Source organism: Chanodichthys erythropterus, chromosome 2 (assembly GCF_024489055.1).
Source record: "Chanodichthys erythropterus isolate Z2021 chromosome 2, ASM2448905v1, whole genome shotgun sequence".
Classification (NCBI taxonomy): domain Eukaryota; kingdom Metazoa; phylum Chordata; class Actinopteri; order Cypriniformes; family Xenocyprididae; genus Chanodichthys; species Chanodichthys erythropterus.
This window is the reverse complement of record NC_090222.1, coordinates 17445251-17468751: the sequence shown is the minus strand read 5'-3', so window position 1 is coordinate 17468751 and position 23501 is coordinate 17445251. Positions and strand designations below refer to the sequence as shown.

Sequence of the window (23501 nt, the reverse complement as noted above, 5' to 3'; positions counted from 1 at the left end):
AATAAAATTGAAAGCAATTGAAGTATTATTATATTTTGTTACATTTAGCTAACATTGTAAACTTAAATTAAATACATAATTTTAAATATGGCTTTTTAATTATTGGTTTGAAAATGCATGTATCAATTTTATTATTTTATTGTTATAATTAACTACATATTATATATAAATTAATAAATAGTTATGAGCGTCTATTTATTTGTGAGTTTGAAAACTGATTTATTTATTAGCATTTTTATTTTTAATTAATAAATTGACATTTTAATCCTTTATTTTATTTGTAAGTGGCACTCCTAGAACTCCAGATACTTAAGTAAATAATTTAGGAGAAAAATTGAGGTTCTGCTGTTAAGCTATGTGTGGGTGATGTACACAACCTTGTGGTGGTTTATGGGTAGGGTCATTCTGTCTGTCTGTCTGTGTGTCTGTGCATATGTTACTCACGGTAACGGAGGCGCGCTAGAAAAGGGGGGAGTCCAGCCGGCCCCCTGGTAACTATAGAAGGGGGGCAAGGCCCCTCGCTGGGAGCCCGTGGACGTCTGTCTACGTGCCTGATGAGAAGTGAAGGGGTCCTCGCTTTCGCTGTCGGAGTCCTCGTAGTCCTCTGAATCACTATGTCACCCAGTAATAATTATGGAACATACAAAATTGAAAAAATGTCATGAAATAAGTATATTCTTTATATGCTTTGTGTTATGTGTGCATTTGCAAAAACAAAGGCCTTTAGACATTAAATAAAGACATTTAGTAAACATTTCTTCATACATGTAGATATTGTCATGAAATAAAATAATCCTAGTCAAGTAGGTAATCCTTTAATCTGATCTTGTTCCTCTTTGCCATTTCAGTAATCTATGCATCTGCCATCTACTGTCTGTGAAAATGGAGTTTGTGCTCTGAACACAATTTTACTGCAATTAAGCACTGCAGCCACCTCTGTTACTTAAAACAATTGGATTTGCCAACATCCGGCACTTTGAGGGAGTGTACCAAGTCAGGCTGAATCAATAGTAAGTGACTGAGCTTTCTGAACTAATGGTATAGTGACATTAATACCATATCCAGATAAAAGTAGTGCAATGCATTTAAGCACTAATGCCCTTAAGTTGAGATCATATTTCTCTCATCTGTGCATTGCTGATGAGAGCGGCTGTCAGTGTCTATTATGTTACCACTGTAGTGGAGTCGAGCATCCCACCTCCATTAACGTTTCGCTGCATTCGTTGCTGAGGATGGTGGAATCATGTAATTCGTTTTGCATTAAAAATCTGAAGTTTTCAGGTTTCCGGCAAGCATTAATCTTTATATCCACATTAAACATATTACATATTAACATGTAAAGGCTGTGCATTACTCAGTCTTGGGTCATTCTGAAAGATTTTTTGTTTGTTATTTTTTTCTGTATAAAAACCATTCTCATTCTCATCATGCACCTTCTGCATTCATGAATACAGTGGGGTACAAAAGTCCAAAGTGCAAAAATCTGTTATTCAGTCTAATCTAATTAAAACTGCAAATACACAAAATGCACAATACACAAGTGCACCACTACTTGTTTTATGTAGATCATCCCTCTTAACACTGTCATCAAAATAATTAATGGCATGAATATAATCAGAAATGCCATTTATGAAAATAACAGCAGATGGGATGTTAGACTGGCTGGAGTGATGAAGTTCACCTAACCTGTGGAAACTCCTCCAGGCTCCAGGGAGAGAGCAAAGAATAGCTGTGAACGCCAAAGCGGAGAGAAACGAGTACAGGGAAAGATAGAGCAACCCCTCCATCCCATCATAGCACAGGCCTTTCAGAGAGTCAACATAATCCTGAGAGAGTGACATGAAAACAGGGAGTAGATTGAAATATGAAAAAGTATAGCTCATCAAGCTCAATTGCAGAGTATTAGATTCTCACTTACAGACAGGCTGAGGTGGAAAACAGGTTGCTATGGTTACCTTGTTCAGCCCTCGACAGTTGAGAAGTGCTACCAGCTGGTGGAAGTTGCCCTCAGTGGTGTTGAGGATCTGCTGTACCTCCCTGAGTGACTTCTACAAGGGAAAATAACACAGTAGCTAAGCAGCACATACTGTATGGCTGCTACTGATCTTTCATGTCAGTTTCTACCATATTGTAGCACTGATAACAATGAAAGCATTGTTAAGATACCTCTGCCTTTGGAAACCGTGGGAGGGCGTCTCTCTCCAGACTGGAAAGGTGAGAGTGGATGCTGGAAAGCGCTCTCTGGGACTGGGTCAGTATCTTATGCCCATTCAACAAACAGAATTTAGCTGATTTAACAGAATTTCACAAGCTAAAACATCTAACTGCCTTTTAATGCATATTCTGGTCTTAAGGCATGATTCACACCACATGCATTTCAGCCTATTTATGAGGAGGAAAACAGTCAGTTGGCTTTTATGAAGCAGCATAATAAATTTCAATGGCTCAAGGATAATTGCATCATTTATGGACTGTATTAAAGGAAATATTCAATACAGTAACTCAGAAATCACTTTCTTTTTAGAGCAGCAGTTTTATTACACAGTCAGTTTGAAACTGGCCTTTCGTTTTCACATTAATAATGTTATTTCACTGTCTTTATAATTTCCTTTATGACATCAAATTCCTTTCTCCATTCATCAACACTGTCAGTCGGTCTTGATTACAAAATCTTGATTATAATGTCATAATCCTCTTTACTCTATTCATCCCCACCGTGACATAAATGGCATTGCTTTTTAATCTTAATCTGTGCTTTGTGACATCATTATAATTCCTTATATTTGGGGAATTCTGCCTCGTGATATCATCAACATTCTATTTTTTACTGCTTTGGTAATCTCTATGACATCACTGTCATGTAACAAGATGGCACACCTGTTGAAAAGGGCTGCTCATTTTCCTGCTGCAGGTTAGGTAATAATCCAGGATTTCTATTTAGAGAAAAGAGAGAGCGAGGAAAATAAAAAGATACAAGGCGTGGGTAAGACTGTGTATGTGTCAGAGATGAAGGCAGATGGACAGTTAGCTCTGTTCCAAAACTTAGCGAGTTGCCTCGCTGCCTACTGCCAATATATGCAGCTGCCTTCTAAGGGGCCGTTCACACAGAAGCGTTTTTGCATTCCACTGCGCATTGTTTTCTATGTGAACGTGAACTAGATGGACACAAAATTTATCGGGCAGCTAAAAATATGTGTTCACATTTACCATTGTTTGACGGATTTTCATGATTTTTGCATTGCATTGTGCTGCTTTTCCATTGTTTTCTATATCAACATGAACTAGATGGACACTTTTGACAGAGATATTTTAGCATGCAGCTAAAAATATGCATTCACATTTACCGTTATTCAACGAATTTTCAAGATTTTGCATTTTAGCATTCCATTGTGGTGCTTTTTGATTGTTTACTATGTCAACATGAACTATACAGACATGTTTGACTGAGATATTTTACCACATTAACCATTGTTTGAAGAATTTTCAACAGCGAAATCCAGTTCATTCCACAGAATCAGGATTTTTGCATGAGGGTGAACGATTTCTCCACACAGATTTTGCAACGGGTTCAAGTTGGTCAGAAGTATTTGTCACATTAAAGAGTCAGAACACCCAAAAATGAAAGTTCTGTCATTAAGTACTCAGCCTCATGTTGTTCCAAAACCCATAAAACCTTCATCTTGAGAACACAAATTAAGATATTTTTGATGTTTTTTTTTTAATCTTCCATAGAGTTGGTGCATTCAAGGTCCAGAAAAGTAGTAGACATCATTAAAATAGTCAATGTGACTACAGTGGTCCAACCTTAATGTTATGAAGCGACGAGAATACTTTTTGTGTGCAAAAACAAAACAAAAATTACAACTTTATTTAACAATTTCGTCTCTATCCTGCGTCAGCATCACATGCATGTGTTGTGTTGCTAACATGAACAGCGTTGGCCAATACTTAGCCGCCGTTCGGACGTAAACACGAAAGCCTGCACTGTTAGGATGCCCTAAAATGCTGTTTATGTCAGCAACTCAATAGGTTTTGAAACAGAGCAATTGCGAATGAAAGAGCTTTACAGCACCTGTGCTTGTCCTAGAGTTGAAGTGAGTGGAGTTAAGCACAAATGTGTTTGGGTCAAAGCAAAAATCACTCAGGGCCTGAGAGAAAAAGAGAGAGAGAGAGAGAGGAAAAAAACAAAAAAGAGCAAGAAAGGGAATTGAGCAAAAGCAAATACAGAAGAGAGATGTTAACCGTGTGGCACAGTGACCAAGTGACATACTTCCCTCAGTCTCTCTCGTCCCACTGCTCTGCTATTGATCTACAGTGTTCACTGACACATATGCAAACTGCCCCTAAATCCTAATTTTCTTCTCATCCCTCAACCAGTTTTCCGATTTTCCATCATTCCTCTTGTCCACTCTGCACTGTCTGTCTCTTTTACACACACTTGCTCTCGCTCATGGAATGTAAGTAATTAATCAAAGCGAATAGCACTCAATATTACCAAGAACTTCACAAGAGGACTAAAGAGGGTCAGGAGAAAGAGAGAGAGCGCGATGGAGAGAGGACAGAAAAACTGAGTATGTGTGTGCGTATGTATTATAAAGGGGGAGTGCTGGGCAATTGTTCCTGTTGGCTGGATCGGTACAATGAAACTCTTGTTTTGTAGGCCAACGACTGCCATCTCGTCCTGTCACTTTCTTTCTTTCTTTCTTTCTTTCTTTCTTTCTTTCTTTCTTTCTTTCTTTCTTTCTTTCTTTCTTTCTTTCTTTCTTTCTTTCTTTCTTTCTTTCTTTCATTTTCTTTCTATCATCGGTATTGCCATATTTTGGTTGAGATTCTTACTGGTAACCCATAACATTTCTCCTTCATATATACACTACCCTTCAAAAGTCTGGGCTAGGTCATTTTTTTTTTTTTTTTTTTTTAAGTTTTTGTTCTCAAAAGAAGTCTCTTATGTTCACTAAGGCTGCCTTTATTTATCGTAATATTGTGAAATATTATTACTCATTCATTTATATTTATTTAAAAATTCTATTTATTGCTGTGATGGCAAAGCTGAATTTTCAGCATCATTACTCCCATCTTCAGTGTCACATGATCCTTCAGAAATCATTCTAATATGCTGATTTGGGGCTCAAGTAACATTTCTTATTGTTATCAATGTTGAAAGAGTTGATGCATTATATTTTTGTGGAAATATAAATATTTTGTAACATTATAAATGTCTTTACTGCTAATTTTGTTTAATGTATTGCCTTCTGGCTGAATAAATTTATTTCTTCCCAAAAAAAAATCTTACTTACTATTTTGAACAGTGTATTTATATTGTAATTTTATTTTATTTTTTTTAAGGCCAGGTGACCACTACTGCTGTATTACTATCAGAACATTCACACTCACTCTCTTCTTTTTCTTTTTCTATTGCTTTCAAAATCTCTTATGTTCATCTTCTCCACAGCATCCATTTTTTCCTTTTTTTCTTACGAAGTAACATAGACACTCAGATTCACATGCATTGAAGCTTTAATCTCTGCCCTATTTTCCTCCCTTTTGGGACTGTGCCATGACTGCTGAGTTCCCAGAGTGGAAAACCTTTTTCATTATAACACACGCACAAACACACTCTATTCCTCTCTCCTTCTTTCATAAGCAGACAATAAGTGACTGCATCTTGGCTGGTGTGACCTTTTAAAACTTAAAAAGTCACATTCACAGAGCTTTGGCTGGATTTTTCAGTGAACACAAATGTCTCCGCAAAGCGAGCTGACACACACTCATTCACACACAGATGGCGGTATTCTGTGCTGGATGTCCGCTTGCGGAGAGCTGTTGTTTTTCTGTCTGGCTAGACATTGCCTGAATACTCACCACCACTGTGGCCGTCTCCAGGCCGAGAGAACCCCAACTCAGAAACAGAGCCAACCAAGCCAGCACTGTCATCCTGCAAATGCATGCACACACACACACACACACACACACATACACATTTTTACCATCTGCCTCTCTTTGGCTGAGTGGGTGTCAGCAAGTAAAAATAAAACTAATTTTTTTCTGTACGCATTTTCTATCTTGGGCAATTCAGATGCATAATATACATAATAAAACATTACTGTGAATGTTTATGTACTTTTTACATTATGCAGGAATGTTGTGTGCATATCAAATCTACTAAACACATAAAGCAGGTCAGAAATGAGTTTAACTCACAGAATAAGTAGCCAGCGGGCCTGTTTGGCTAAACCCAGAAGAATAAAGAAACACACCACTAGATCCAGTAAAAGCAGCAGCACGTATGACAGCCACCTAAACAACAAAAACAGATGAGACGTTATCTTCAATACAGTCCCTTTCAGACAGTGAAATCTAAAAACTTACTCAAACATTTCTGTCACACCTGCCAATGACAAATAAACTGAAAAAAATTACTAAACCAAATTTTGCATTAGGTCATCTGACATTTCATACAGCTGTTTGATGACGAATACGATGCAGCGAAACAACTGCGTGATGAAGCCTAGCTATATAATGTAGTTAGAATGTCCCTAAAATTCAAGATATGGGGGGCAAAATGTCCCGTTTGAGTTGTTGACTCATATTTACATCATATGATACAGTTAAGCTAAGTTAAGCTGTTTTTCTGTCCAAAATAGCACAAGTGCAAATATGATACTGATTGCATACAAAAGTGTTATTTTAGACATAATATTATCTGTTTTGCTCAATTTTTCCAACTAAAATATAAAGACAAAGCAGAACTGTTAATCTGCGAGCAAAACACAAGGAGGGGCATATCTTTTCTGAATCTGCATTTTGAATGAATCGGGTGAACCAGTGATTCAATGGATCATTCATAAAGAGAATTTACTTCACTCCTGAATAAATCAGATGTATGAACAAATCGAATGAATGAATGAATGAATGAATTAATTAATTAATTATTATGACATTTACCACCACCTACTGGTAGTTTTCTTATTTAGAGTATAATTTCATTAAAAAATAATTTCATATTTCCATAAAAAAAGGTAACAGTATAGTTTACCCAAAAATGAAAATTTAGTCATCATTTACTAATTTTCATGGTCCAAAAGTTTATGTATAACCTTCAACATCTATGAAAACTAAGCTTCAAAAATCTTGACTAAGAATAAAACTCTTCAAAGGCATAGAATATGGCCCCTTTAAAGGGATAGTTAAAAAATCAAAATTATCCCATGATTTACTCACCCTCAAACCATCCTAAGTGTATATGACTATGTTCTTTCAGACGAACACAATCGGAGATATATTTAAAAATATCCTTAGTGCTCCAAGGTTTATAATTGTTGTGAATGGGTGGGGGGGGGGGGGGGGGGATTTTTCTTCAAATCACATTTTGAAGAAAAAAATGCATCCATCTATATTCAGAGTAATCCATACGACTCCAGTGGGTTAATAAAGGCCTTTTGAAGCGAAGAGATGCGTTTTTGTAACTTTATAAATTCATACTGCGCAACTCGACTTGCACCAAATGAGTAACCCACTGATGCTATGTATGCGGGATGTAGGAGTATTGTAATCTAAGACGTCTCTCGCAGTTCAAACAAATAGGGCTGGGCAACAAATTCAAGCTCCTCTTCTCTTATATCAAAATCCTCCAACATTTCTCTTTAAAATTTCTTGTTTTAGACTTCTAATTCGTGACCGGTGTTTTGCTTTGCTCTCTTCTCTGTGCCTCCGCGTTCGTCATTGCGTCAGGGTCAAAGGATACTCATTCGCCCAAATCGACTTGCACAGTATACATACGGTCGTCCACTGGAAGCTAGTTATTTGAATTTATAAAGTTTTAAATCTGGATATTTTTCTAACAAAAATGCATCGCTTCGCTTCAAAAGGCCTTTATTAACCCAATGGAGCCGTATGGATTACTCTGATTATGGATGGATGCATTTTTTTTTTTTCAAAATGCCCCTATTCACAACCATTATAAATCTTGGAGGACTAAGGATATTTTTAAAAATATCTCCAATTGTGTTTGTCTGAAAGAAGATAGTCATATACACCTAGGATGGCTTGATGGTGAGTAAGTGATGGGATCATTTTCATTTTTGGGTGAACTATCCCTTTAAGCACATAGTGTTACAATGTAGTTTTTTCAATTGAATATCAACATTTATCAACACTGAACACACAAATCTGGACATTTTGTTTCCCTAACTGTAGTAGCACTCCTGCTTTTGACATCTCCTCACCTGTAATCTTCATTCACCATGAGGGTGCTGGCTGCCCAGCCCGGGGAGAAGGGAGCAGGAATGCTGTTGGCGGATGGACTGAGAGTGGGGGCTACAGAAGGTGGGGCTGGGGTAAGTGCTCCTACTATGCTTTCGCTTCCATTCGCCCTGTAAAATCCATCAGCGATGGGGATCAGACCTCGTCCCAGAGTCAGGTTGGAGAGGAGAGACACGACCCTCTCTGAAAGACGCCTGCAGGAGCGTGTAGGCACGAGCGCTGGCTTATGTCCTCCAAACACATCCTCCATAGAGGTCAAGGGTCCTGAGACAGACTGCTGCAGCCCGGCCACGGTGTCTGAAACCTGGGCATGTGAAAGGGGAAGATTATGATGAAGTACTTTACTTTGAATGGCATGAACACAATGCATATGTACCCAGATCTGATTTATGAACATACTATCTTAAATACAAAAGAAAAGGGTAACACTTTACAACAAGGCCCCATTAGTTGACATTAGTTAATGCTAGAGATGCACCAATGTATTTTCATTACCAGTCATCGGCTGATTGTTTAAAAACAGCTAATGATTTTGAGACGATTATATCCTGTCAATCAAAAGGGTACAGAAAAACATGTCTGACTGCAACTCATACTGTGTGTGAAAAAAATCTCCATTGTGTTGAATTTATGGCAAGTTAACATGACGATAACGCATTAACAGTAAAAAAAAAATAGCTACATAAAAGCAGGCTCTATTTGACTTATTTGAGTGTAATTATTACATGTGAAAATAAATAGCAGTTGAATATAATACCTTTGTTTTTAATTGTAACCTCTAATATTATAGTGTACCAAATGAGAGGGTTCCCTGTATAGTTTTATACAGCATTATTTGGGCAAAAATCAAACTATCATACTACATCGATCGGCAGATATCATTCTGAATAATCGGCTATCAGTATCAGCGGAGAAATTTAGTATATGTACATCTGTAGTTAATGCATTAACTAACATTAACAATGAGCAATACAATAACAGTATTTATTAATCTTTGTTAGAGTCGGCATGAAACGAAAGTTGTTGTGTTTTCTTTGCTATTGTGATGTATATACAAGTGAAACGGCTTTTCAAATAAGAAAAAATGTAGGGCGGGACTTGATTTTGTTCATCGGGAAATGATTGGATCATTGGATAGTTGTGGTTTCCTATTGCTGTGATCTCACACCATTGAGCACGTCATCAGAGAAGAGAAGAGATGTCACTGCAAGAGGGAGTGGAAGTTATTTTGATTAAAGATTATGAGGGCACATACATTTATGATAAATACGGCAATATTCCATTAAAAAAATGAGAATTGTCAAATTTGATTTCATTGGGCCTTTAAAGGGTTAGTTCACCCAAAAATGAAAATTCTGTCATTTATTACTCAACCTCATGTCGTTCCACACCCGTAAGACCTTTGTTAATCTCCAGAACACAAATTAAGATATTTTTGATAAAATCCAATGGCTCAGTGAGGCCTGCATTGCCAGCAAGACAATTAACACTTTCAGATGCCCAGAAAGCTACTAAAGACGTATTTAAAGCAGTTCATGTGACTACAGTGGTTCAACCTTAATGTTATGAAGCAACAAGAATACTTTTTGTGCGCCAAAAAAAACCCAAAATAACGACTTTATGACAATAGCGAGGATTCGGAGCGCCAAAGTCACGTGATTTTAGTAAACAGGGCTTTGTTACGTGATAAGTGTTTCGAAATGTCAATGGTTCACTGGGAGGCGTGACTTTGGCAGTTTGATATAAGCTCTGAACCACTGAATTGAAACAAAAGATTCGTAAAGCTTCGAAGATTCATGAAGCAGTGTTTTGAAATCGCCCATCACTAGATATTATCATAAAGTCGTTATTTTGCTTTTCTGGCACGCAAAAAGAATTCTCGTCGCTTCATAGCATTAAGGTTGAACCACTGTAGTCACATGAACTGTTTTAAATACATCTTTAGTAGCTTTCTGGGCATATGAAAGTGTTAATTGTCTTGCTGGTAATGGAGGCCTCACTGAGCCATTGGATTTTATGAAAAATGAAAAATCATAATTTGTGTTCTGAAAATGAACGAAGGTCTTACAGGTGTGGACCGGCATGAGGGTGAGTAATTAATAACAGAATTTCCATTTTTGGGTGAACTAACCCTTTAATGTTAGTTAACTGTTCATTGTTATTTCATGTAAGCTCAAGTCCATATTATCACAACATATGATTTTAATGATGTATAGTAAATGTCGAAAATAATATTAACAAACAACACTAAATGCTTTAGAAGTGTTTTTCTTTTCAGTGTTAACAAATGGAACCTTACTGTAAAGTGTTACCAAGTAAAGAGTAGTGGAAAAGATGTGTGGGAGATAAGAGGACAAAGGAATGCAGTGGAAAAACATGGAACGAATGGAGAGGGTCTTGTAAAAGTACAGTAGAAGTAAAGTAGGTCATTAATCAGATTGACACACATTCATCGATTGACCATATGAGCAACCCGCCAAATCAATACCCGGAGAGGATTTTATCTCACACACAAATGCATTCAAAAACACACTCTCTCTCTCTCTCTCTCTCTCTCTCTCTCTCTCTCTCTCTCTCTTTCTCACACTCTCTCTCACACACACACACACACACACACACATTCAAAACAGATAAGACTCATCTGAATTCCACAGTTCGCTTATTGCAATCACAGTGTAATAAAATCATGCAGTGTGTTTGCTGAGCATTCTGCATTTCTTTTGGTCCCTAGTGCTTCAAAAGGAGATTGATGGAATAAGCTTTTGTGTATGTATGAGTGTGTGTGTGTGTGTGTGTGTGTGTGTGTGTGTGTGCGTGTGCGTGCATTTCTGTTCTCACCAGAAGATCGATGGAAGCCAGTGTGTAATTGGCAGTGAGCAAGGATGAGGTCAACTGATACATCCCATCGTTCGCCTCACTGTTGCCGTAGAAACCAATGCCTATGGCAACACTACAAAAAGCAGAAATATGAACAAGGAGACAAAGAAAAAGAAAGTGAGAGGGAGGAAAAACAGAATAGAGAGAAAAATGAGACATATTTAATCTAGTTACATTTACAATAACACTACCCTTCAAATCTTTGGGATTGGTAAGATTGGTAAGAAGTCTCTTATGCTCACTAAAGCTGCATTTATTTGATCAATAATACAGTTAATAATACAAAACAATAATACAAACATTTTTGTAAAATATTATAAAAAAGTAAATAGCTGTTTTCTATTTTAAAGGCACAATATGTCATTTTTCGCCACTATAGGGCGCTTATTCAAAACAAAGGCGTAGCTTGATGACACCTCGATTTTGTGGAAACATGGGAGGTGTTGTCTTCACATCTACAGCCGGTGGAAAAGACTCAGGCAGAAATCATATTCATGGATAAGCTAATGTATTAAAGATTTATTAACATTACTGCAGTATGAAGCAGGGTGTGGCTGAAGACCATCAGAGCAAAACAAGGCCGCTGGAGCGATTGCTTATGACAGACAATCACAACACACGGCTCGAGAGCAATGGAGCTTTTATTATGCCGCAGACAACCACTTCCACTTTTTCCAGTCAAGCGTATGTGGGGTAACGCAGCACAGTTTTATCATATTAGATACATTTGTTTGTTGAAAGTTGTTATAGTGCTAATCTGTGCGTTCGCTCTGCGGCACTGCAGTAAGCTAGATCGATATTAGGCATGGTAAAACATGTTACTCGCTGTAATTCAAGAAAACCAGATTTAAACAATAAGACTTACTGTGTTGAGCTTTATAACATGATTAGTTTTCTGTCAAAGAATGTATCCAAACAGTTGCTCACCTATCTAATAAAACACATAATATATTGAAGCGTCTTTGGTGTTTCCATGGTTTCTATAAAATAAAACCAGAAAATTGGGGATAACACAGGAATGATGTCACTGATAGGCGAGGCACAGACACGATCTGTGTCCTTGTTAAAATTGCCTATTTCTCTGGATTTAAACATTCTTTGAAACATTTGGGATAATATAAATACACAAATCAATACACAAAATATACAACATTGTTCTATTGGTTTTGGGATATTTTAATATTCATATTATGCCTTTGATATATTTTAAAATATAATGTATTGCTGTGATGGAAAAGTAGAATTTTCAGCATCATTATTCCAGTCTTCAGTGTCACTTAATTCTTCAGAAATCATTCTAATACGCTGATTTGCTGCTAAATTTTTAATTATTATGAATGTTGAAAACAAATGTGATGCTTAATATTTTCATATATATATATTTAGATACATTTCAAGAAAGTTATTTGAGTTTGAAATCTTTGAAATCTAACATGCCTCTTAGATCACATTAATGCATTCTTGCTGAATAAAATGACTAATTCTTTTTAAAAAAAAAAAATCTTTTAAAACATTTAAAAGATAGTGTACATATTAAATGGTTTTCATGCAAACAGACTTTAAAAAAGAGCACTGGAATCTAAATCATCAACACTGATAATCCACTCATTTACATATCTATTTCGCATTCAAATATTCAGATTAATGCTTGGGCCAGATGCTTGTCCAATCCTTTCCAACCTGCCAAAAATAGCACAGCCCAATCTTTTGCTGTTTGACCCAGATTAAGCCAAAGCAGAAGAGTGTGTTTATGTGTTTGACTCAGTAATTAATATTGCAATGCGAGCAGTAAAGGTGTTTATATGCCTATATGCAGTCCTCACTGTAAATCAGCATGTAGCTTTTGAATCCCTCAGAAAAAGAGGTCAGCGTAGATGGGAAGGGGGTGATGTCATAAGGGCGGGCCTGCAGGCGGAACACGTGCCACATCAGAACGTTTGCATCATGAAATCACGTACAGAGCAAACCAAACCATCTCTTACAGAAACAATGATAATTTCACAAAATTTATGTGTGACATAAAGAGCATTAATACATCATGCTGATGGTTCAGATCAAGGAAGGATGAAAATGCATTGGGTTTCATATTCATATTCATAAATATGTTAAATGGGATCGTTCTGCACAATGAGTGCATATAATTGAAGGAGCAAATCATGATATCTTTATCTAATGCAAGTCTGGAAATGGGGTGTGCAGGGAATACTATTTCTCTTATACAGATATGGGCAGTTGCTAATAATAGAAGCCCTGAACAGTTTACTGATTCTGCACTCTGATGTGTGAAAGCACAACATGGCGGGAGTTAAATACAGTAGGGAACATTTCTCTTTTTCACTCATTAGTACTTTCCCACAGGGACTGAATGGATGATGTCAGGTGCTAAATGTCATCTGATCTCTAAATGATGCAAATTGCTTGATCGCTGAAGCGGTCACAGACAAGACACAGATGATGTCATCAAAGTCCTGTTGTTGTGCATCAAAAATATAACACAATGCACAAAGAAATTATGGATCATTATATACTGTCATGGTCAGAATTATTGGCACCCTTTGGTGAACATGATCAAAGATGGCTGTGAACATAAATCTGCATTGTTTATCCTTTTGATCTTTCATTAAAAAAATTCACAAAACAATCTAACCTTTCATTGAAGTAAAAGAATTGAAAATAGGGGGGAATCACATTATGAAATAAATGTTTTTTCTCCAAAACACATTGGCCACAATACTGGCACACCTAGAAATTATTATGAGTAAAATAATATAATAGAAACATGAACTTGTCTGGCCATGACTTCTTGTTTTACAGGAGTATAAATAAACAAAGGCCAAATTCCCAAATTCCAAAGGGATAAAACCCAAAGATTATAGTTCTGATGTGCAGCAAAAGATTGATGAGTTTCACAAAATAGAAAGTGGCTTTAAAAAAATAGCTAAAGCATTGAAAATTCCTCTTTCCACCATCAGGACAATAATTAAGAAGCTCCAATTTACAAAGAGGTTACAAATCTACCTGGAAGAGGAAATGTGTCTGTATCGTCCTAATGCACGGTGAGGAGGAGCGTTTGAGTGGCTAAAGACTGTTGCAGAAATTAGTTGAGTCTTGGAGTCAGAAAGAATACCAACTGATAAAAAAATCTAAATCTCTGCTAGAAATCTTATAATGGGCCGTGGTTGGATCTTCCATCAGGACAATGATCCAAAACAATCATCAAAATCAACACAAAATGGATCATTGAGCACAAAATGAAGCTTCTGCCATGGCCGTCCCAGTCCCCTGACCTGAACCCTAAAGAAAATGAGTGGAGTGAACTGAAGAGAAGAAGCACCAACATGGAGCTGGAAATCTGAAGGATCTGGAGAGATTCTGTATGAAGGAATGATCTCTGATCTCTTGTCAGGTGTTCTCCAAACTCATCAGGCATCATAGAAGACGACTCAGAGCTGTTATCTTGGAAAAAAGAGGTTGCAAAAAGTACTGAATAAAAGTGTGCCATAATTTGTGGCCAATGCATATTAGAGAAAAACATTTATTTCATAATAAGATTTTCCCTCCATTTTTAATTATTTTACTTCAATGAAAGTTTAGATTTTTGTGAACTTCAGATCAAAAGGATTCACACTGCAGATTTCTTTTCAGGCTTCTTTGTTCATATTTACCAAGGGTGGCAAAAATTCTGACCATATATAGACTTTATAGTTTTAATAATTCTATTGTAGATGTGGCCACACTAAATTTTGGGCATGGAAAATGACAATATTATGTCACTTTTTAAAAAATATATATATTTCATTTAAATGTATTATGTAAATTAAGTTTTTTTTTTTTTTTTTTTAATCACACGAGTAGGAGTGTGTTATGGCTCTATATCAGCTGATATACAGCCATATCGCATGACTATGAGTGTGATATTGCTTGTATACAACAGTTTGAGAGCACAAGCGTGTAAATAAATAAGAATCAACAACTGTCTTTAAAAACCCTCTTTTGTATGGAACTTCTTCCTTCCATCACAAATTCAAATCTCAAGTTGAGAGCTTAACAGTTGAGCCCAAGTCTCTGTTACTAATTCTAAAACGTCACTTTAGAACTAGAAACAAAGGAACGCTGAGTTGCTTCATTGAAGCTTATTGTATTTAGTAGACTAGAGTATTATGAGAGAGAGAATGACTAAGCAAGTGCATCTGATATTCTTCAGGTCAATCTTATATTCATTATAAAATTTAAAAAAAAAATCAGTTTGAATGTCTACTGTGGAGAGCAATATCTTTGTCTTAGTACTGTTTTTTCACGGTTAAGGGGATTTCCTATGACAGTGCTAGTTGATGCATTTATCGGTTGCATCTTATAAGGTGTTGTTTAAATTAAATGTCCTTGTTTACAACCTTGTCACTTTCAATATAAAAGACTTTGCTACTGACTCACTTATTTTCAAATAGGCACTGTTTATATATAAATCGCATTTTTGATATCTAAACTACATTCTCGCCTAAAAAACTCTTAAAACTAAGAGTTTAACTCTTAAAACTAACATTCCATGACACAATAACAGTAGTATTTATAAAATTATAGTGGCTTTGCTCGTCTGTGAGAATGGTTGCCAGTATAGATCCGGCAGAAACAAGTGGAGTATTACAAATTGTGAAACTGTTTGTATCCATATGATATTAGTAGAATATTGCATGGCTAGAAAAAGCTCTCAGCCTATCAGATTCGAGATCCAAAACTAACTGTTCTGCTCCTGCGCGCTGCTCCTGTCTGAACGGAACGTCGAAACATCCCACCGCTGTATGGCAAACCAGCTTCTTGCTAATAAAGTTTTGATGGATGAGGATTGCAATCAAAGTAAAGATAATTGCGGAGTCATACATTAAGCACGAGTGAGTCCGTTATATTGACGCACAAACAAATCATGTATGAGCACTCTCGACGCACAGATCGCACACTATATTTATGCACAGACACATTTCAGTACATTCACATTGTTTTCACATTCAGGATAATGTTTGGATTTGTCCTCTGTATGTTGTTGTGTACTTTAGTATATATGTAGGTCAAGGCGGTTGGTTTAGGGTTTTTTTGGCATCTCCACATGTGGTCCTGTTCAGTATCGCAACTTGACTTTTTGCTGTTGCACATAGGCCTACTATACATTGTGAATTCTAAAACCTTTTTTTGCTGTGATTTTTTTTATGGGTGCTTTGTTATACATAAATGTGTGAATTATATGAAATCATACAATTTGGTTATTTGGAAAGACATCTAAATTTACCTTGAAAAAAGCTGAAAAATACAGTTTTGTGAAAATCACACTTCAATCTGATGGTTTACATTGCTGGATATAGGCAATGATTGCAAAAAGAACATGTTAAACAAAATGGTGTATGCTTAATTTCACGATATTGATCTATTGACAGCCCTAAAACATATATATATATATATATATATATATATATATATATATATATATATATATATATATATATATATATATATTCTAAAACCATATATGATTTATGAAAATTTAAAATACAAACTAAATAGATATTTATTTAAGACCCATTTACCTAAAAATTTTAAAACCTAATTTGGATTAAGGTTAACTTAATTCAACCTCTTTTCAATATTATGAACAGAATAAAGCAATTTTTTAAGAGGAGTAGAATACAGTCCAATAAAATGTTAATAGATTTAACATGTTAAAATATATTATCTGCTCCAATTCCCACAAAACAGTGTGGCTTAAAAGTCTGTATTTTTCATTGAGCAAAGAGGCATTTAGATGGAGTATTGTTCAGAGTTCACCAAACTTTTCTCTGGTATTCTGGTATGAAATGTAAACTTTGAAACTTTGAAATTAAACTTTGTATGTGCGTGTTTTTCAAATCTCCATATTTGCATGTGTGTGAAATCTAGTGTAACCACACTTTTATGCAAACAACATAGATATCATTTTTTGGACTGCATTATTATGGTGCCACAAAGGCAAAATACAAAATAGTACTACAAATGTAAAATCTTAAAAGTGCGTTTTGTGGTACTTGAGTTTCTATCATCTTTTGAATTAAAAAAAACGTATCCACAAAAGTAATCACTGGCACATAAAAATTACTGTCATTAACAGTTATTACCAACACAATGTGACGGCTGTAACCGATACCCATGTGACACAGCAGATGCCCCGCCCCTTTCTGCCGCTGTATCCATGGCCACCGCTGGCATCATCGTCTTCCTCCTCTTCCTCTGCATCCCTGCCCCCCTCGCCACGATGGCAGCAGCAGTAGTGGATGAGGAAGGAGAGAACAACCAGCAACGAGAGGACGAGAGCAATGGCAGAGAAGCTGGAGAGGACCAGGAGAGTCTGTGAAAAAAGAGGATGGGAAATTAGTTGGAAGAAAAGCCTTTTACATATCAATTTAGTAAGCATTAGCTAGTCTAGCGCATGACATTAGTTTTTAGAAATGTCATTGGTCTAAGAAACAGTGAGTAGTGGATTTGCAATCTTGAAACTGATTATCATTAAACTCACGTTTAAAAAAGAATTAGGCTACTTAAAATATTTTAACTCTGTAAAAATTATTTTTCTAAGTTAATAAAACAGATTAGTGTGTTTTACAAGAAAATACTATTTCAGTCTTTCTACTTCAGAATTTCAGGTTTAATTCAATGTGTTCTTTGTAATTGTTTGGGAAATCTAGCAATTTCTAAGTGAAAATTGTTTGAAAAAAGAAATCTTACACCAATTGCTTTCAGTATAAAAAAAAGCACAGAATATTCATACTGCATACCATTCGAGCGCATGCATGTACTGTATGGAAACCAGTGTCACATAAAATGGAGGATGTCTCTTTAATCTTATTGGCTATTACAGCATGGATGCTCCACTCAAAGAGAAAAAAAAGGGGAGGTGTAAATAAAGGTTGCTGTCAGATTCATACACGCATTGTGCATTCAGGTTTCATATAATATACATCTGCAAACTGGTCCCAATCCATCTTCCTCAATTTATCTCTCTATCACTCTGTCCCCACAGTCTCCTTCTCTTTTCCCCATGGTTTCTCTCCATGCTTTCTCTTCTGCTCACTCATCCCTTTCTGTTCTCCCCCTTTCTTTCTTTTTATCCAAGCCACTGGATCTCTATTAATAATCTGTGACCTACTTAAATACATTCACTGCTTTTCCCTCTGATTCTCTCTCTCTCTCTTTTTTTTTTTTATCTCTCGCTCTCTCTCCTCTTCGTGGTTTCTCCTCTCTTCTCAATTCCCACTATTACTCTCTTTCATTTCTCTCTACCATCTCTCTTACTCTCTCACAGTCTGTTATTTCCTATAGCACATCTTTCTCTTATCATCTACATCTTATCCTGTAAATCCATTCAGGCATCCAGCATAATCTGGCTTTGTCTCTTCCACCTTTATCCTTTTGTGGTGAAGCTATTTCTTTTCCTAAGAGCAACCTCACTATAGCTGTTTTTCTACATCGATTTTGTCACCAAATGGAACTGCACAAATTAAATTACAACAGCTGTGTTCCAGAAGTAAAACTCCCATTCATTTTCTCCACAAAGGAAATTACTTTTAATGATAATTTAAAAGCCTGAAAAGACTCAGCTCTGAGGCTGTTTAACAATGATATATAGTTCTGTTAAAGTCATATTATTTTATCTTAATATTTCACAGTGCAATTCTTGGTAAAGAAATACATGATGCTGCAGAGAAATATCCACCAATCATAGAATTGCAGCAAACAAACGGTGCTTAATGAGCTCTGCACTGATCGCCCGCTACTATACAGCACTGCAAATGATGTAATCGAGGCAATCTCCCTACATTTGTAAATTACTAATATTTGTGTGCATCTGGTTATTTTGTAATCAACTTAAACTAAATAGTTTTATACTTAAAATCAACAAGTGTTTGCACTTTTTGTGGGCAATCAACCTACAATTTCAGTGACATACTTATAGCTGTCTCTGCAAGTCTGCATACTTAGATTGTGAGAGGAGAAAGTCATTTTTTACAGAAAAGATTACACACTGAATCAGAAGCATCAAACAGCATGCACAATTTCTGCTTTAATCTCTTAAAGGTGTCATCAAATGTTTTTTTACAAGATGTAATATAAGTCTAAGGTGTCCCCTGAATGTGTCTGTGAAGTTGCAGCTCAAAATACCCCATAGATTTTTTTTAAATAATTTTTGAGGCATAATTAGAAATGCGCACATTCATGCTGTGGCCCCTTTAAATTGCGCGCTCTCCGCCCCCTCCCGAGCTCTCGACTCTATCACTGCATAAACAAAGTTCACACAGCTAATATAACCCTCAAAATGGATCTTTACAAAGTGTTTGTCATGTAACATGTCTAATCGTGCAAGTACAGTGTTTATTTGGATGTTTACATTGATTCTGAATGAGTTTGATAGTGCTCTGTGGCTAACGGCTAATGCTACACTGTTGGAGAGATTTATAAAGAATTAAGTTGTTTGTGAATTATACAGACTGCAAGTGTTTAAAAATGAAAATAATGACGGCTCTTGCCTCCATGAATACAGTAAGAAACGATGGTAACTTTAACCACATTTAACAGTACATTAGCAACATGCTCATCGAAACATTTAGAAAGACAATTTACAAATATCACTAAAAATATCATGTTATCTTGGATCATGCAGTTATTATTGCTCCATCTGCCATTTTTCGTTGTTGTCCTTGCTTGCTTACCTAGTCTGATGATTCACATACAGACGTTAATACTGGCTGCCCTTGTCTAATGCCTTGAACATGGGCTGGCATATGCAAATATTGGGGGCGTACATATTAATGATCCCGATTGTTACGTAACAGTCGGTGTTATGTTGAGATTCACCTGTTCTTCGGAGGTCTTTTAAACAAATGAGATTTATATAAGAAGGAGAAAAAATGGAGTTTGAGACTCACTGTATGTCTTTTCCATGTACTGAACTCTTGTTATTCAACTATGCCGAGGTAAATTCAATTTTCAATTCAATGGCACCTTTAAAGCAGAACTGAAATATGTTTATATGTGCTTGTTAAGCGCAAAAGATGTGTCTCAGTTAGATTTGTTTAAAACTTATATTTGCTAGTTAAGTTCATATGTCATGTTAGAACTAGCAACAATAAACTGTTTCGGATAAGTTACTGGAGCAACGAGGAAGTGGCTTTTATACAAGAGTTCAATAAACAAGATATTAATAATTTAGTAACAAATAGACACAATATTGCCAGTTGCTATCTCTGATTTTGCTCTGTCAACAAAGAAAAGCTCCAAACAAAGCCACAGCACAACACACTGTAGTTGTGCTTCATTCCTGAATGCTGTATCATTTGGTTGAGTGAATTATTCAATGACTCATTCATATAGATCGTCCCATTTTGTTCCTGAATGAATCAGTGTGGTTAAATGAATCTTTTGAATAAATGAATCAGTGACTCAATCATAAAGTTACTTGTCACCACCTACTGGTGTAAAGATAATGGTAACCTACATAACCTATAGCCGCTTTTCCACTGTCAGGCTGAACGGTTCTCATTGTATAACCATTCTATTCCGTGCCAATCCGGGCCAGCTGGTACGGTTACGGTTTCATTTTCCACTGTGGGGCTGATAACAGCCGCTCTCTGGAATGTAATACAAAAGCATCAGTCATTGCCTTGGTAATGCAACGGTTTGCTGATGATATGTAAACAGCGACCATGTTATGGAGAATGATCAGATATATATTTTTTAATTTCATTATTAATTTGTAGCCACAGAGAAACTGGTAGCCAGGGAACAGACAAGTGACCAATCCTGAGTGGCGACATCACTTCATGAATTCTACCAGCACGATTCAACACGATTAGACAACTGTGCCGAGAATTACGGGGCGAAATGGTTTGTCATCGTGTTATGCCATACCAGGCTCAAGTGGAAACTCAACTCGAACCATTCCTTACAATTCTAACAACCATTCGGCCTGACAGTGGAAAAATGTCTCATGTATATTACAGAGAAATTCCTTCAGTAGACTAAGAGCCTGTCTGAAATGGCTGAATCACAGACTTAGATTCAAATTCGAAAACCAGAACTAATGTTACATAAAAAATAAGTACATATTTATTAATATTTTATATATTTAATATTTTCTAAACCAAAATGGAATGTACACACCCTCATTTAAGTCACATTCACTGCTTCAAGGTTCCTTTCCTAATGTGTTGGACATATAATCATATCTTTTATCAAAAAGTTAGTGATGTGGAAACACACTTATGTAAATAAATGGACCTCTGTCATAATGGAGTTATCATTTTTACATCAGTCCATCATGCTTTTAGTCTCTGATACTGCAGGTTTATGATTCTTTAGCCACTGATCATTAGATAATGCGAGATACAATTCTGAGTAAATTCTTTTCTAAACTGCAGACAGAAAAGTGCTTTTAAAGGTTTTGACTATAACATTCCAGTTTAATCTCTCTGAGAGTGTGTGTTAACGTGTAAGAGTCCTGGAGGAGTGAGATATGAGTCAATGTGTAAATATTTCTGACAGCAAGAAAAAAGACATTTCTGACTGTTCACACACTATATTGCATATATATGATATAATTAGACAAAATGAGAGGATGCAAACAAAGGAGAGAAAATAGAGAGCGAGACAGAAATAACTGTGTGTCGCTCCAAGAGATGAGTTTGCCCACTGCCCACCACCAGCTGTCAGATGTGAAAATTGTTTCTGAGAGTGAGAAACAGGGAAAGGGCTGGGAGAAGTGAGCGTGAGTGAGAGCGAGAGGGTTACCTGCTGATACTCCCAGCTGTCTGGAGTGAACACGCTTTCCCGGGTCTGCAGGGTCAAGTCCAGGCGAGGAATGGCATGGCATAACCGTACCCATATCGATGGGGCATAGTTGGGGACAGTTGCTATGGCTGCCATGACTGCAGTAAATCACCTCTGTCTTTCTCAAATGTCTGTAATGGTTGAGAAACATTTGGTTATTAATAGGTAGAGTAAGTAATTTCTGAGAAACGCTGTTAAAAGTGGATCGGACTGAGCACCACAACACATTTGTAGCCAATCAGCAGTAGGGGGGTGATGGGGGTGGGGAGAGAGTAAGCAAGAGATGACTGAGAGACATTACAAAAGAGAAAAGGCAAGAGGAATATCACTGGAAAAAGATTGGAAACATTAGAAAAGCTTTCCAGCGCTGGAGAAACCTTTGCAGGAAGGCTGCTTAGTAATATTGAGTAACATTGGTTTTGCTATGTTTTACGCTGTTATTGTAATGTTAGCTATAGTAACAGCATAGTTTTGAGAGTCTGTTTCCATCCACTTGCTTTTATGTGCATTTTGGGACATTGCATCAAACTGCAGGACAGAAACGGCAAGATGCGGATAAATTGTAAAAATGTGCATTAAAAACGTATGCGCTCGTTGAAGGAAATAAGAAAACATGCGCATAAACTACAATTGAAACACACTAAAATAAATTCCTCGATGTGCATCACAAAATCATGTGACTTGATTTGCATGATGGGACAGCAGAACTGGACTAACCAGCAGACCTATCTCGTCGCACAGCATCGGAAATGCTGTTTTGGTTGTTCTGAAATGCCTGAGCAAAATCTGTCGTCAGAGTGGTTCGCTATAATTCCCACCCGGAACTATCTTACACAACTGCATTTCCAAACAGCAGCATCTGCCTCCAAAAGCGAGATAACACGTTTATTGCGTTTCGCCTGCGCTCTGAGACGCAAGTAATTTATTATATATGAAAATGATTATATGCAATGGCTTCTCCTACTTTTCTTAGTGATATTTAGTGCCAGTTTATCAGGAAGTGATTTTCGACTCACTGGATGCTTTATTTGCAAATGTTTTATGCGATATAAAATTTGCAACTTTGGAGGGAAACATAGCTATTATTTGTCTAACAACAGACTCTTGCTTGTATATACTTGTGTACTGTATGCTTTTTTTTGTTCTTCCTTGTCGTTCGTTTGTCATCTTCTCTTTATTTTTCACGTAGCATTATTTTGCATTGCGTGTTCATGCATTTTGGTGGTGGAACAATGTAGGGAGGGGTGTGTTTGTTTGGGCTGATTTTAAATACTAACAGTGCTTTAAGAGAAAACACCAAGATTGGACTGTGAGCCAGCTATATAATAGAGTGCCCCAGGGATGACGCGTTTTTGTAGGCCAACCCAGAAGTTAGCGGCGCACGGGTTCCCTCGATCGAAAGCCTATGCATTTTTCCCATAGACTTTTGGAAAATCGCAGAAAATAAGCTCTTTGTTTAACAAAGGGTTGTGACACTTACACGTTTTGTCTATCAAGATAATCTTTACAAGTTAACACAA

The 23501-nt window shown here is 36.6% G+C and overlaps 1 protein-coding gene across 2 annotated transcripts in view; it reads right to left on the bottom strand.

Moving 5' to 3' along the window:
- ttyh1 (tweety family member 1) overlaps positions 1-23279 on the bottom strand; it is a 28677-nt gene extending 5398 nt beyond the window's left edge. The window contains exons 1-12 of one of the 2 annotated variants that reach the window (XM_067393359.1): positions 21943-23279; positions 17277-17506; positions 11101-11212; positions 8226-8566; positions 6202-6297; positions 5863-5935; positions 4073-4148; positions 2878-2933; positions 2167-2259; positions 1956-2048; positions 1687-1826; positions 445-612 (exon numbers count right to left, since the gene is read on the bottom strand). In XM_067393359.1, the coding sequence (XP_067249460.1) occupies positions 445-612; positions 1687-1826; positions 1956-2048; positions 2167-2259; positions 2878-2933; positions 4073-4148; positions 5863-5935; positions 6202-6297; positions 8226-8566; positions 11101-11212; positions 17277-17506; positions 21943-22077 (1613 nt within the window). In that variant the 5' untranslated portion in view covers positions 22078-23279. The remainder of the gene's footprint in view (positions 1-444; positions 613-1686; positions 1827-1955; positions 2049-2166; positions 2260-2877; positions 2934-4072; positions 4149-5862; positions 5936-6201; positions 6298-8225; positions 8567-11100; positions 11213-17276; positions 17507-21942) is intronic. The other variant, XM_067393360.1, reaches the window with a different exon arrangement.
- Between the last annotated feature and the right edge of the window lie 222 nt (positions 23280-23501).